The 15,329-nt window shown below is 30.2% G+C and overlaps 1 protein-coding gene and 1 pseudogene across 1 annotated transcript; both read right to left on the reverse strand.

The window, feature by feature from the left end:
• Nucleotides 1-7,418: 7,418 nt before the first annotated feature.
• LOC100794954 (exo-poly-alpha-D-galacturonosidase) lies at nt 7,419-10,401 on the reverse strand. The gene is made up of 3 exons (XM_003554139.5): nt 9,790-10,401; nt 8,684-9,015; nt 7,419-8,151 (listed from the first exon to the last, which is right to left on the reverse strand). The coding sequence occupies exons 1-3, from the start codon at nt 10,353-10,355 to the stop codon at nt 7,649-7,651; spliced, it is 1,401 nt and encodes a 466-aa protein (XP_003554187.1). The 5' UTR covers nt 10,356-10,401; the 3' UTR covers nt 7,419-7,648.
• A 2,153-nt stretch (nt 10,402-12,554) lies between these two features.
• Nucleotides 12,555-15,086, reverse strand: LOC106797466 (tRNA-splicing endonuclease subunit Sen2-1-like; annotated as a pseudogene).
• Nucleotides 15,087-15,329: the final 243 nt, after the last annotated feature.

The following is a 15,329-nucleotide window of genomic DNA, read 5'->3' on the forward strand; positions in this document are numbered from 1 at the left end:
CGGTCTACAGAGCATAGTCATCATTTTGTGTGAATGTTTATGCTTAATGTAAAGTCTAAAATTTGCTAATGATTTTTTTACCATAACTTTTTCTCATATTTTAAAATAGAAAAAGGTGTCTTCAACTATGAATTTTTAAATTATATCAAATAAATCTTCAACATAAACTATTATCTTGATAAATGACCAATATTAAGAAAAACTAAAAACTAATAAAAAATATCTAAGTATTTTAATAAATTAATATATATTTTAATTTTATAGTACAATTAATTTTATTTTTATATAAAATAGAAATGTATCTACTTTTTTAAATAATAATAGAAAAAGATATATAAGAAAAAAAAAGTGAAAAACCATGGGGCTCACTTCAATAATTTGGAAGGGTTAATGAAAATGGGTGGGTTGAATGGGACCACACCACACGTCAACACCAAAAATCTGGTGGGGGAGTTGCTATAATCAAATGCTGTTAGTGTCAGGTGAAAATGAGATCAACGCGGGCCCCTTAAGCATTTATAAGACTAATGATATATAGAGACTTTTTTTTGAAGGAGATATATGGAGACTTGTTATTCGGTTTATTGATATTTTTTCTATTTTATTTGTCACGTTATATTATTTTATTATATATAATTTTTTTTCTATTTCTCTCTGAATCTCTATGAGTATTAGGTGTCCATGAATATTTTTGCATTTTTAGTTGACATATAAGCAACACACTAGATGAAAAGTTGAATAGTTTTCTATGTGAATTGACAAACTTTTCATAAAAAATTTCACAAATGAGTTTGAAAGTTTTTGTCCAAAGGAAAGACATAATAAAAAACATGAGCGTTTTCATTCTATTTATTCAATTTTAACTATAGTTGTTATTCAACCTTAAAGGTTTCACTAACTAAACTAGGTAAAACAAGTTTGAAATGTTTGTTTCAAGTAATAAAAAAAGATTCTTGAGAAGGTGGATTTAAAAATATCATATTCGCATGATTGTTACAAATTTTATAAAAATATGAAACATGGGTATTCTTATTACTTCTTATTCTTAGACTAAGAGATGAGTATCTTGCATTCGCATAGGAATGAAAGTTATTCTCTATAATAACTATCAATCCCCACATATTTCTTCATATTTTTTTATTTCACTTTTTTTATTTTTAAAAAAATTCTTAGAGATAATTAAACATGTTTATGTGAATAATATTATCAGGTACAACATTTCTAAAAATATAATTTCCAATAATATAATTTTATAACTTAAAACAAATATTTATTTATTTTTTATGTTACATTTGACAATAATTATCAATGATCTCAACATGAGATTGTCAACTTAAGTATTCTTTAACATTAAATTATTCCTAATTTTTACAAACAAATCATCTTTACAAATAATAAACTGAGAATATTAAGGTTTAGCACTTTACAAATAACTTTAAAATGCAAAGATAATTTATTTAAGCAGATAATATTTTGTCCAAAAGAAAGGTTTCGTCCATATATATTGCATAATAATATAAAAGTTGTATAATTACTAATAGTTATATTTAGGATGATAGGCCTACCTAATTAAGCTAACAGCTCACAGTAAATAAATAAGCTTTTAAACAAATTTTTAAATTAGGTCAAACATCTATGTAGGTTAAACCTTAAAAAAAAGACCTAAGGTAAATAAATAGATACGAAGTTCTATCTTTTTAGTATAGATCAAAGTTAAACCTATTAAATTTAGTTTGACCTAACCTATTTCAACTCCAATATCCCACCTAGAAGACTATTTACAACAATGAACTCAAGTTCTTCACTTAACCCCCTTTGTTGTTGCCTCCTCCCATACTTTGGGCCTCTAGAAGTTTTTAGAAGTAAAGGACGTTCATTAGTGAGGAAGGGAAAGAAAGGATAAGGTGTGGGAAGAATAAGGAGGGAGAAGAGAAAAGAAATGGAGGGATGGGGAGCCATCATTGAAAATCGCCTACAACAATGACATATAGCGGAGCATGGTGGCTCTATTCTTTTATTTTTTTTTTAAACTTTTCTGCTAATCATTTATCTTTCTTTTTTACTTGCATATACTTGTTTTTTTTCTTTGTTTTTCTTTTTTGTATTGTTCTTTGGGGTGAGAATTTGATAGTGCATGTGTTCCGTTCAATGGTTCGAAAATGTATGGTATTGGTTTATGGTTCATGTGATTCGCGGGCCGGTCATGGCATTGTGGATGTGATACTATAGTTTGAGTTTTTGTTGATCACCGATGGTGCTTATGTTTAAACCAAATGTGCTTGGAGCTTTGACGATGGATGGAAACTATGTCGTGCTCATAGTTATCCTTTATGTTCATAAACACAGGAGGTAGAGAAGCACAAGGAAAGATTAGTGGTAATTTTGCATATTCTTTTATTTTAGTCTAATTGAACTCTAGTCTTAATATTTATTTTGTTATCATATTGTTTATATATAATATCTATTGATTTTGTTGATAACTAATTTTTATTATTGACGATTTACAGTGAGATTCTTTCTTTTTAATTATGTTTTTTTTCATCTACAAATCTTAACATATTTATTTAAAATACTATCAAGAAAATATTTAATTAATTAAAATATAAAGAAAAGATAAATGTAGGTAAATTAAAATTTTAATCAAAATTATAAATTTTTGAAAATTAGAGGATTATTTTTTAAAAATAAAGAGACCAAAATTACAAATTACATATAAAAAGATTAAAATTGCATTTAGCCTAATAACCAAAATTTTGGACCAAATTATCGTAATGATCATTCTGAATAAATTATTTGCATTTTCAAAATTTCGTATTTGAAAAAAAAAATAGTTACGTGATTTTAAAACAAGCGTGTAAAAAGGTATGGAGTGCGAATAGTTAAGTCAGATACATGTAAGGTGTGGTGGGAGCACAAAGAGTGGACCAAAGCTGTGAAGCGCAAAAAGAAAGGAGGGAAGTTCCACCGACAGGTATATATGTCACTTGAGACAGAGAATAGAAAATCACAAAGGAGATGATGATGTTTGTGTTGGGAGAAGTATCAGCATAAACATGTGGTAATGCGCGTTTAGATCTCATCTACTATATGATTTTTATTTTTATAAAAGCAATGGTGTAAGGTTTTCTCCTAAAAACACTGTCTTCTAGTCTTCTAGGCTTATTATAGCCAGCACCAACGAGATATTAGAAAGAAAAAAGAGTATAAATGGTCTTGTTCACATTTCATTTCAAAGTGCATTTTTGACACATAATTTGGCTGTCTCTGTCTTTGCTTGACCAAACAGTGACATGTCATAGGAGGGGGGTGCGCTTCATAATTCACTGTTAGCTAGGTTAACTAGGTTAGGGTTGAGTAATGTATTGACTATATCCCAATATTAGATATAAATTCTACCTTTAAATTCAAGTAGTTGTAAAGTAGAAGATTGATATGAAAGGATCATGTCAGATCAAAAGAATAAATCCTTTACTTTTCAGTAAAAAATGGATTTTAATAAATTTTTATGAGTTTAATGTTTATATATTAATAATGTAAAATAATTTTATATCATCATTCAATTTTAATTTAGATAATTGTATAAAATTTTATACTTTTAATATATAACTTTTTTTCTCATTTTATATTTGTCCTATTAATAAAGAATGGATTCAAGTTAGTATTTGCAAAAATCAACATTTAAGTTCATAAAAAATAAAGTGTTAAAAATATATGATAGTATTTATATTTTTTTTTTTTGTTGAATATCGATCATCCTTATTACTTTAAGTCTTTTTGTACTCAGGATGAGAAATTATGTATCTTTATGATTTTTATTGGATCAATCAACCTAAGTTGACTTAAATATCGAATGACTCAATCAAAATACAATATTATTATATAATTCATACTAAACCTAAAAAGAAGGATAACTCTAACTTTCCACTTAAATACTTTTGAATTAGATCTCTTTTCTCACATGGACAACCATTGACATGAATAACTTATGTGTTAGTACTGCATTTGTCTAAAATATTTTTTTACTTACTCAAAAATATATTCTTAGAACCTATTTGATTGGCTCGGAAATTTAAGTTTGCGTGCAAAAAAATCGATTGCCCAAATTGTAATGAGTATTTGAATTTTTTGAATTCAATATGCAATCAGTATGATTGATCTTGAAAGATGTAAAAATTACTGAACTTGAAAGATGTAAACAAATTATCTCTTTTTTTAGAGGAAATTTTTTTAAGCTCTTGCATTGAGTGCATTAAAATGCAAAGACTTATCAGACTTATTAAAGCATGATCATATTTACATTTTAAAAGTTATCTTAAAATGTTCTTTAGATAAATAAAAAATTAAATTAACTTTTAAAACATAATTAAACTTTTAAAAATCAATCCTTTTAAAATTATTTTCAAAAATTAAATTTATTAAAATTTAAAAGGAACCTAACTTTAATTTCGGACAAACTGCTTTTTACTTTTTTTATTTTTCCTGCTCCAGATCTAGTTTGCACAGGATTTCCACATGATGCTGATCAAGGGCTTTCGGGTCTCGAGGTAGAAATCGGGCTTTAGTCCACCAATTATGAGAACCGTGATTTATATTGGGCTTGAATTGGCCTAGTTGTCCAGTAGTTGGGTGTTTGCTCACTCCAATGGGCAAATTTACCATTGAAAATGCCCTACTGACATTGCACATCCTTTGGGCTTTAACAGGCCGATAATTAAAGGATGATTAAGCGTTTGTCTTTTGGGGTGCTCATAACATAAATTATTTTTTTAATGTTTTGAAGTATTTATATAATTTTTTTTACTGTAGAGAAAGTCTTTAATTAATATAATTTTTTTAATGTACTTGACCTATATTTTTTAAGTATACAACCATGAATTTTGTGAAATAATTCAAAAATAAATATTATCTTTATTTTATTTAATTAGAAGACAAATTTCAATATTTCATGATATTTTAGAAAAATGAACCTTACAATTATAATTAATTAAAGAAAAAATATGTTTTTGATTTCTTGTACTGTGCAAAATTCTTGATTTTAGTCTATGAGTTTTATCATCGAGTATTTTGATTCTTGAACTTTTAAAAATCAATAATTTTAATTCCTAAGGACAAGCACCACGTAAAAAATTGTGTTAATAATATCTTTCTTAAGGGACTGAAAACAATTATTTTAATGTTGAGGACCCAAAATATTTGATGATGAGGTACAAAAGACTAAAGTTGGAAATTATACAAAATACAAAGTACTAAAAATATATTTTACTCGTTAATTAAAGAAGTTTTCATAGCAAAATAATTTGTTGGTTCACTTTCAATTCCCTGCGTTAGCATTTGTATTTATTTCGTAAAGTATATGATCAACCTTTATTGAATATTTATAATGCATATACCCTTTTATTTTTACAAGAAAAGAACTAATATTTTATCACATTTATTACTAATTTAAATATATTTTGTATGTACATTTAAGGTTAAATTACTCATTTGATCCCTATAATTTTATGATCTTATTTTTTTAGTTCTTATAGTTTGAAAGTGGTATTATTAGTTTCTATAATTTACATTTTAATTCTCTTTTAGTCTCTGTCGTTTAAAAGTATTCTTTTTAGTTCTTATAGTTTATATTTTAATCTTCTTTTAGTCCATATAGTTAATTTGAAAGTGATAGTTTTAATCCCTATAATTTATATTTTAATTACCTTTTAGTTCTTACTATAAAAAAATATATAAAAATAATTAGATACAAATTAGTTATAAATTATCAATTATTTTTTTATTACAAATTATCTTACGATAAATTAGTTACGAATTACTTGCTAATATTTTTGTAGTTAATTGTAATTGATAATATTACTCATATTTGGTAAGGACCAAAATGAAATTAAAATATAAAATATAGGAACTAAAAAGACCATTTTCAAATTATAGAGACTAAAAGATTATAAGGACTAAAAAATCACTTTCAAAACTATAGGGACTAAAAGAGAACTAAAATCTAAATTATAGAGACTAAAAGAGAATTAAAATGTAAACTATATGAACTAGAAAAATCACTTTCAAACTCTAGGGACCAAAAATGTAAGAATCGTGAAACTATAGGGACCAAATAAATAATTTAACCTATATTTTAAATTATTTTTTTAAGAACATGGGCGGAAACAATTTTTGATTTTTATAGGAAATAATTTAGCTTAAACTAGACAAAACTATTATGCATATGCAAAACTTAGTTTCAAAACTGACTCAAACAATTTCAAACACACAAATTGAGATACACACTTGATGATATTTTAAATTAATTTGATACACGATCATCAATTGCTAACCCATACGGATATATTACAAAATTTGAAGGTACGAAGAAGCCTAATTAATACGTACCATTTTATTAAAAATTTAGATAATTATATATTAATCAAAGTTCTTAATATTATCAAAAATTAGTACTACAAGTAATTTGATACTTAAATCTCTTAATCAAAGTCTCTTTTGGAGAGTATCAATAATATACTTAAATCTTTTAACTAAAGTCTCTTAACCAAGGTTTAATTTTTTTTACTTGAACATGAAGTAACAGCCCAATGTATCACTTTACTAAAAAAAAAAAAAATCGATTTAAATCTAATAGAAGGTGAATTAGGCATGGCAACGGGGTGGGGTCGGGACTGGGTTTTGCTTACCCCGCCCCCACCCCCAAAACCAACGTGACTGTAGATTTACCTCCATCCCCGTCCTCGATGGGATCGGATTTTTCCCGTCCCGACATGCTTATAAAATCCTATAAAAAAAATATAATTTGTCATAAAATGAAAAATATAATTTTGAATAGCAACCACAACATATTTTTAGATTGTACATGACAACATAAAATTCAATCCAACAGTAACATAAAATTTCATCCAATGGTGTCGAGTTTTAGTATGTTATATATATATATATATATATATATATATATATATATATATATATATATATATATATATATATATATATTTGTCAATTAATTATTAGCGAAACGAGTATTAATAATCTCATCTTTGACCACGAACCCAACTTTGATTGTCGAAAAAAAATCCAAACCCGACCCGACTCTGATCAACTCAAATTTTTTCTGTCAAAATCAGAACGGATCCAAAACGGGCCTCACAAGTTCAGGGCCCATTACCATGCCTAAGACAAATTACACCTCTGAATTATTCCAATAAAAAAGTTCTTAATATTTATAAATTGATATTGTTACTAATTAATTATAATTTATTCTTTTGATGATAAAATGATTTCTTAAGTCAAAATTTAATATTTTATCCAAGTATATGATTAAGAAATAAACTACCTGGCTTTTGAATAAAAAGGGTTTCTATTTGACTAAAAACATTGACAAAAAAGAGTCTATTAAAGCATGTACCTCCAATACTCGATTAAATCAATCCAAATTTCACTGAAACTGTATCAATTTTACAAATCAATGTCATTCATATTTCATATGCAGAAAGCGAAGCACTAGATCAAGGTTTAACAGTTGATCTCTCTTTTTTTTTTATAATGCACAGAGCAAATGCTCCTCCCTTTCTTTTGAACTTTTTCCCCGTTCCCTTGATGGTTGACATGCAGCCAATGATTTGGACATTCTCCCTTTGCAGATTCAAAGTTAATAATTTGATTTGCTATTTGTATACAAACCAGAATTAAAATTAAGGAAAGAGATGTTATTCACAGTAGATGGCCTGAACTCTAGAGGATTATTCCACTGCTCTAGTTGATCGTTTGACCATCTCATTTCAACATTTTTAACCTCAAGCCCTTCAATGTGCTCCATCATAATCCCTGCAGTCCTGTGTTTTACCAACTCTTGGCATCCTGGCCTATAGTCCAATAACCCACCAGCATAATTGGTGAACCTTCTGTAAGTAATGTCCATATCAATGAATCTCAAATTTCTTAACAATCCTCTCTTTGAACCAGACAGGAAGATGCCATTTTCCGAATTTGCAGTAATGTTAATGAAAAGTACATTTGAGATTGAAGCCTCCTTTGAGCTTGAGTCTCGTGGGCAACTAGTGACATAGATAGGCTCTGCTCTCCCCCACCATAATGAATCATAGTATCTTGTGCTGATATTCATGTTTGAGAATACAATGTCACTTACATTTCCTGCACAAGGAAGTTGAAAGCATTTCAAATCTATGTTTTAAGGCTAGATTTTTATTGGCACACGCTAGGATAACAGGCGTACTCATACTAATCAGGCTCAATAAAAGTGTGTCTAACTAAGTCAAGCACAAGTTACAAAAATTTAAGAGAAATGCTAGTAAAACATGTCTCGACACATTTGTTCTAACAATTGTTATTTGTTGATATTTACATGGGACCTACTAAATTGAGAGTACGAGCCATTAAATATGATGTGGATCTCAGATAATTTTTCCAACCAATAATGAAAAGTGTCAAAGAGTAAATCAAAGAATGTGCTAGTAACATTCAAGTGTTCAATTAAAAATTAAGAATGTTTGGAGACATATTCACGTCAATTAGAAATTCTTGTTTCATAATGAACCGAGTTAGTGCCAAACATGCTTTGCATTCAACATTTAGAGACAAGAAAAAATAGCATTCACATAACAAAGCAATAGTTTCTGTTTCTGATGCAATCATTCCTCTTGAAGAGAAGTAAGAAACATGTTACCTCCATCACGGATCTGGAATCCAATCCCTCTATGAGAATCAACAATAGCAATATTATCAAACACAAAATGCTTGAAATCAAACCAACTAGCACTGCCAAGTTTAATTGCGGAAGATTTGGATCGAATCCAACAGTCAGTGACTGTAAGGTTGTAAACAGGACCTGTGGATGACTTTGGACAGATTGCATCATCCCCTGTATCAATGTGGCATCGAGTGATTACTGTGTTATTTGAGTCCTCAATATCAATCCCATCATTGTTCGGTATATTAAAGTCCCCATAAATTGCAATATCTTGAATGCATATGTTGTTACTCCGCACCAAGTGCAAGCTGCAAGTTGGTAGATAGTCTGTTAGTTAGGCTGTGGGAAGTACTTTATTTAAGAAGTTGCAGAGTAAATTTTACCAAGTGAAATGTTACACATTTCTACCATTATGCTATATGTTACGTTTGGATGAGGAATAAGGAGGAGGAAGCAGAAGTTAGAAAAATGGCAGGCATTCTTTTGGAAAATTTTAAATGAAGAGAATTGAAAGAAAAAAGAGGGAGTGGTTTCCCTTCTCCAAATTCCAGTCCAATTGGAATAATCAGGGAATAAATTATTTTCAAATTAAACAAGGAGAATTTAGTATATTTTTGCAGATAGAGAATTAAGTCTTTTTTTACCCAACGTGGAGTTGGCTTACCAGATCAACCTTCCGCTCAAATAAAATTGGAATTTCAATTAACTCTTGAACTAATTTATTGGGCAATACATAACCTCAGTACAAAACATTGCTGAAATTAGTAGTTTATATATATAGATAGATATAGATCACATGCATCTTCTACTGGAGGCAATCTTGTTCAAACCTTTAGGACTATTAATTCTTGAGGGAGGGTTTATGAATAAAGGGAGGAGAAATATTGGGTTTGAATCTCTTCTACTAACTTTCTTACCAAATTAACAAACTAATATTTATCAATAAAAAAATTACTTTCTTTACAGAATAATCTAATTCCATCATTTACGTGTTCAGAAACATCAAAGTTCAAACATACTTGGGTAAAAAAAAATTCATACGATTAAATGAAAATGTAATACTAATCGTTAGTTGTACGAACCACCAATAAGCAGGTTGGTTGAGAGTAATGTTAGAGACTTGAACGTTGTTGCAATCGAGAAAACCGATGAGCCTGGGTCTGCATTCGTCTCCCAAGCAAGCCCCTGTTTGATTCCAACTAACCATAACGTTCTTCCTCGGATCTTCCCTCACCACGAACTTCGCAGCTTGCCCGTCCACCGCTCCGCCGCCGCGGATTCCCACGTCCGTCGCGTTCTCCGCAACAACCACGTACCACCGCCACGACTCCTCGGGGTAGTCCTCCAGCCTCGTGCCGCCAAGGATGGTGGCCCCGGACTCCACGTTCAGCACCACGCCGGATTTCAGGAACACGGTGGCCGTCAGGTACTTTCCCGGCGCTGGGAAGGTAACATGGCAGGGATCCCCCTCTGGGCACGAGTTGATGGCCGACTGGATTGCCTCCGTGTCGTAGCGGAGGCCGTCGCCGGCGGCGCCGAAATCGGCGACGGAGAGCGTGACTGGGATTGGGTTAAGAGGGTGTGACGTGGCGAGAAGGGATGGGTTGAGGAGGAAAAATAATAGGAGTAAGAGTATTGACTTGTTCATTTCTGGATTCTCACACCACCTACTCTATCAATAACTAATATTTTTATATATGCTATAGGTTCACTTGTCATATCATGATATTATTATACTCTCATAATTCAAAACACATGACACGGAGTTAAGAAATTGAGAAATTCTATTATAATGTAGTAATACTTTCTGCTGTAAAACTCCCCCGGAGGCTCAACTTTCTACATGATCCATGTCCACGATTCCTTTCGTTGTATTAAAAAAGTACAGTTATATGTGTAAAGTACCTACTAATTTGATTAATGACTATTCTTTATTCTTTGTCGGATAACTTATGATCAAGTTCTATTCATACCAATTACGAACGTAATTAATGCAATTAGAATTGGATTAAATGATCCGTATAGTTAAAAAATGAAAAATAATTTAATCTTTTATTTTAAATTTGATATACTATCACTATCTAATTAACATAGATTAAAATCAAATCTATATAACTTCTTTGTTTGTATTTCAATTAATGAATCATTATTTAAAAATGAAACATGCATGACCCGCGTGGGACATTTTGTGTATTTCTTCTTCTTTTTTTTACAGAAAATGTTTAAAAATGAAAAAGGACCCAACAACACAACTTCTTGACCGTTTGAATAAGTTTATCTAAAAGTACTTAAAAAAATAAGAAAAAAAAGTAAAATATCTTCTCCAAAAGCTCAAATTAGCTTATATTTAAAGCTAATTTGTAATAGCTCTCTTAATGATGAGAGAAAGATTTTCTGTATATGGGCTTATGCATAAGAGGAATATAGACCTAAGAAAAATGTCAACCAAGATTCAGTGTTAAATATTTTAATATCCGTAATTCCCAATGATGGCAATAACTTACTTAGCAGCAAGCAAGAAGCAAACCGATGAACCTATTAAAAAAACCTTTATTTTTTTAAACAATGCAACAGTCTAGTAGGCATTTCATCAAACAACTTGACTACAATCTCCAAATCACCAAATATTTCAACCATTGAACCACCCAAGAACTTCTTGAAATCCAAACTCCAATCTGTCTTCATTGAGGATTATTCACAAACACATGTGAGCACAATCTTTCAGCTCACCAAACCAGAATACGAGACCTTCAAATTCAAAGTGCAGCCAAGCCACATAAATTCAATTTTCTAATCACAGTCCATAAATTTGAAGCAGCACACACTGTAAAACCCACAATCATCATCGTTCATGAATCAAAATCATCATCACAATTAACATGTGCTCGCTAATCTAGTAAAACGATAATCAGAGAACAACACTCGTCTTCAAACAGTATCTCGCTGCCAGGAGCAACGGCCTACAATCACCACCGCTGAAAAAGCCGCTCTCACAAAAGAAAATCGAAAACAACGCTCTCAAGGAAACCAAGAAATGCTTTTAGGACACGTTCAAGACTGACAAGAATTTCTTCACCAAATCCAATTCAAAGAAAAAGGGAATAACAGAGCAAAGGTTTTCTTGAGAAAAAAGAAAAGGGTTGATCAATTTGTTGGAATTTTCACAGGAAAAGAAAACGGAGAAGAGAAAAGAAAAAATTTCAAACAAACAAAGCAGCGGAAAAAAAAATCAAGGCAGGTGGTATCGCTTTGATACTATGTTAGAATCCACGGTTCAAAGGAGGGGGAAGAGGGGTAAAAGTATAAAACTGAAAGAAGGATTTTACTCAAACATGAAAAGTCAGCATATACGAGAGAACCTTGTGGCTTACATAATCAATTCTAATAACATTAATATCCTATATCTCTAATACTCCCTCCAAAATCACTAATCAGTAATCACTGATGTTTAAGGTTTTTTCAGATAAAAAATAAGTATTTCAAGAGAATTAACACTTTATTAGGAGATAAAGTTATTAAAATAGCATTGTTCTCTCTCCTATTTCTCTTTCAAGAGGTAAAATTGAAATAGATATTTGAATTTCAAAGGCAGAAATTGTAATCACTTTGGAACGGAGGAAGTAGTTATATTTTATACATTTTTTATTTTAAAAAATATATTCTTTTATCATACAAATCAATACCAAATTATAACTCTTATATTTATTTTAATTATCAAATGAAATTTTAGAGAAGCATAATTTGAACAATTAAAAAACTGTGAAGACTAAACATGGGCAATTCAAACTAAGAAACAAAATCACACATAACATAAAATATAAGAACTAAAAATACAATTAAACTTAAATTATAAAACGAAGTGGTTTCACCAGTTATTAAACATTAGGTTCAAACCAAAACACAGAAAAAAGCAAGAACAAAAGAAGACTAGTTGTTTAGTTTCTTTTTTCTTTTGGTACAAAAAAAGAAAAGAAACTAGTTGTGTAGTTTCTGTTGTGTAGCATATATAGAACCTTCAAAAATGAAAAGTTAAACGACAATAACATTAATTGGAAAAGGAATGAAATCTTAAGAATTTTGTAAATGCATTAATCTTTAAGAATATTGTTATGCTTGAATAACTAATATCTTTGGACAAAGACTAAAAAAATACCTATTATTTTTTCCATGTTTGATATATTTTGTTGTGTCAATGTATCCGGTTCCGTTATCAGTGTTAGCATGAACTACCATCTTTTCGCTGCACTATTCTGGATTTCATCTGGTGATTGTGCGCTCTTCAACAGTATAGTTTGCCAAACATAATGGAGACTCATTGTTGTTATCATTTTTATTGACATACAAAACCAATAAGATTTTTGTAACGCTTCCAAGAAGTCGAGTTGTGCAATGCACATCGGACCATACTCTTAATCTTCCATTTAGATCTTTATCATCTCCATCTGATAAAACAAGCACACCATACTCAGAATGGACTCGAGATGGATGATAACGATGGACAACGAAATCTGCACCATACTGAGCTCCTGGCCTCACTACCCAGTTTTTCATTTTCAGGAGGGAATGAGCCTTGTAGAAACAAAGGAATGTTTCTTTCTTTGACTTCATGTAATGCCCCAGCTCTTGATCATTTTGGGGTCCTGTATCACTGCCATTAATCTTAAGGCATTTCAAGGAATAACATAGATTGCCTCCTCAAAGCTTAATGGAAACCAGTGTTTGTCCTTTTCATCTATTCTCACTGGTCCAAAGCATGCTGTTTCGAGCAGATCAAGTTATTCTGCTCTACTGCTACTAAGTGTACACTGTTACCAGAGAGAAATCCACGAGTATCAAATTGAACTAGAGAAGACTGAAGTTGAGATACCATCTTTGACATGGGTTCCTTGAGCGCTTCAGCTTCTGCATCCTTTTTAGCTTTTGCATCTTTTCCTTTCCATCTTGGTGCCATTTGGACATTCAAAATGAGTAAACAGATGTTTCAAAACCAAGTCAATCAAAAAGGTAATGGCAGATGATAGGAAATTTCTTGCAAGAAAAAGATGGAAAAGATTCAAGTTTCCCCAAAAAATTAGCAGAATGCACGGGAAAAGCTCTACCATTTGCTTGGCCAACTCACAATTTACAAACGAGAGCAATTTTGTACACTTTCTAGCACAACCATCAAGTAGATTATATTAGTTTACTTGAAAGGATTGAGTAAAAACAAAAGCAAATTAAATTTGCTGAAAATCAACATAAATCAAAGAACGAAACAGTGTATTTATGGTGTCCTATTGTGGATGTAATTTGGAGCAAGATTTTTATCAAAGAGATGAGAAAGCTATAAGGATCACTGAATTTGCCAATTTCCAAACAAATACATTGATGCAAAGGCAAAGCCAAATGAACCCGTGCAGCATAACAGAGAACATAATATATAACAGAATTTCAATCAAATTCTCATACATACAATTGAAATGGTTTCATGCGCTGAAATAGACATCTTACTATAAGTTATGTAGTCAATAGCGTCGCTAATGCCGGAGAAGCGGCTGCAATTTGCGAATAAAACTGTCGTCGGATAGCCCTACCACCTTCCTCTTGCCTCCGCAATTTTCCACTGTTCTTTCTTCGATCTCTGTTTCAGTGAATTAGGACTTCAATGGAAATGAGTCATGTGTTTCTGTTTTGGTTTGTGGGATTTCACTCCAGTTCACTTTATCTTCTCTATTATTTATTTCAATCATAACATATAACAACAACAAAAAAATCGTAACATATAGTAATATACTAAATAACAACAGGAATAATAAATTAAATAAAGCATAATATGAAATATAATATACTAGATAATAATAGTGATAAAAATATAATAAACTATTTAAAACATAAATATAACAGAATAAATTAAATAATATTAATAAAAAAACTAAATAAAACATAGCATATAACATAATAAATTAATAATAAAAGATTAGAATACGGTCATCCTACTATTCTGCTTTAAGATTATGGCTTATACAGTCCAAAAATAATGTGCATTAATATATTTCAACAACATTTAAATTTTGAGATGAAAATCAAAAGGGTATGAAAACTTACACAAAGTACCATCTTGCTACAAATCAATGCTTATAGGAGCTCAAATAGCTTCATTATCACCTGTAAGTAGTTGTAAGTAGAAGTCATTCTCACATAAACACATAGTCAAACATGACATATCTAACAATGAGAAATACTAGTGCACCATGTGTTTGGCTATTTGTTTATGTGAAAAGTGAATTTAACATGAATTATATAGACTTATAAAGAGTATGTTTCATTAGACGTGAAAGAACTTATCTACAACTAATTTAAACTTATTTTTTTAGATAAGTATTTTTGTAATTGTTTAAAAAACAATGGTAAATAATTATTCAAATAAGATCTTAATTAAATTATTTATTCATGTATTATTTCATCTAGGACCCGTGTCTGGGTCTTGTTCTTGTCAACCTTTCTTCATTCAAATTTAATTATTGTTTATTTAAATGCCTAATGTGATTTTAAGGGGTCTTTTTTTTTAGTTCATTGTAACAAGTGTTTTTCACGACACTTTTGTTTCTAAATGAAATTCAACCTTCAATGCTTCATAAACCCC

The sequence above is a fragment of the Glycine max genome, chromosome 19, assembly GCF_000004515.6.
Source record: "Glycine max cultivar Williams 82 chromosome 19, Glycine_max_v4.0, whole genome shotgun sequence".
Lineage (NCBI taxonomy): Eukaryota > Viridiplantae > Streptophyta > Magnoliopsida > Fabales > Fabaceae > Glycine > Glycine max.

Excerpts from the sequence above, each read along its gene's own strand:
- LOC100794954 (XM_003554139.5), bottom strand. The coding sequence starts at position 10,355 with ATGAACAAGTCAATACTCTTACTCCTATTATTTTTCCTCCTCAACCCA. Across the intron at positions 9,016-9,789 it reads AACCAACCTGCTTATTGGTG|CTTGCACTTGGTGCGGAGTA; the intron begins GTTCGTACAACT and ends ACCAACTTGCAG. Across the intron at positions 8,152-8,683 it reads ATTCCAGATCCGTGATGGAG|GAAATGTAAGTGACATTGTA; the intron begins GTAACATGTTTC and ends TTCCTTGTGCAG.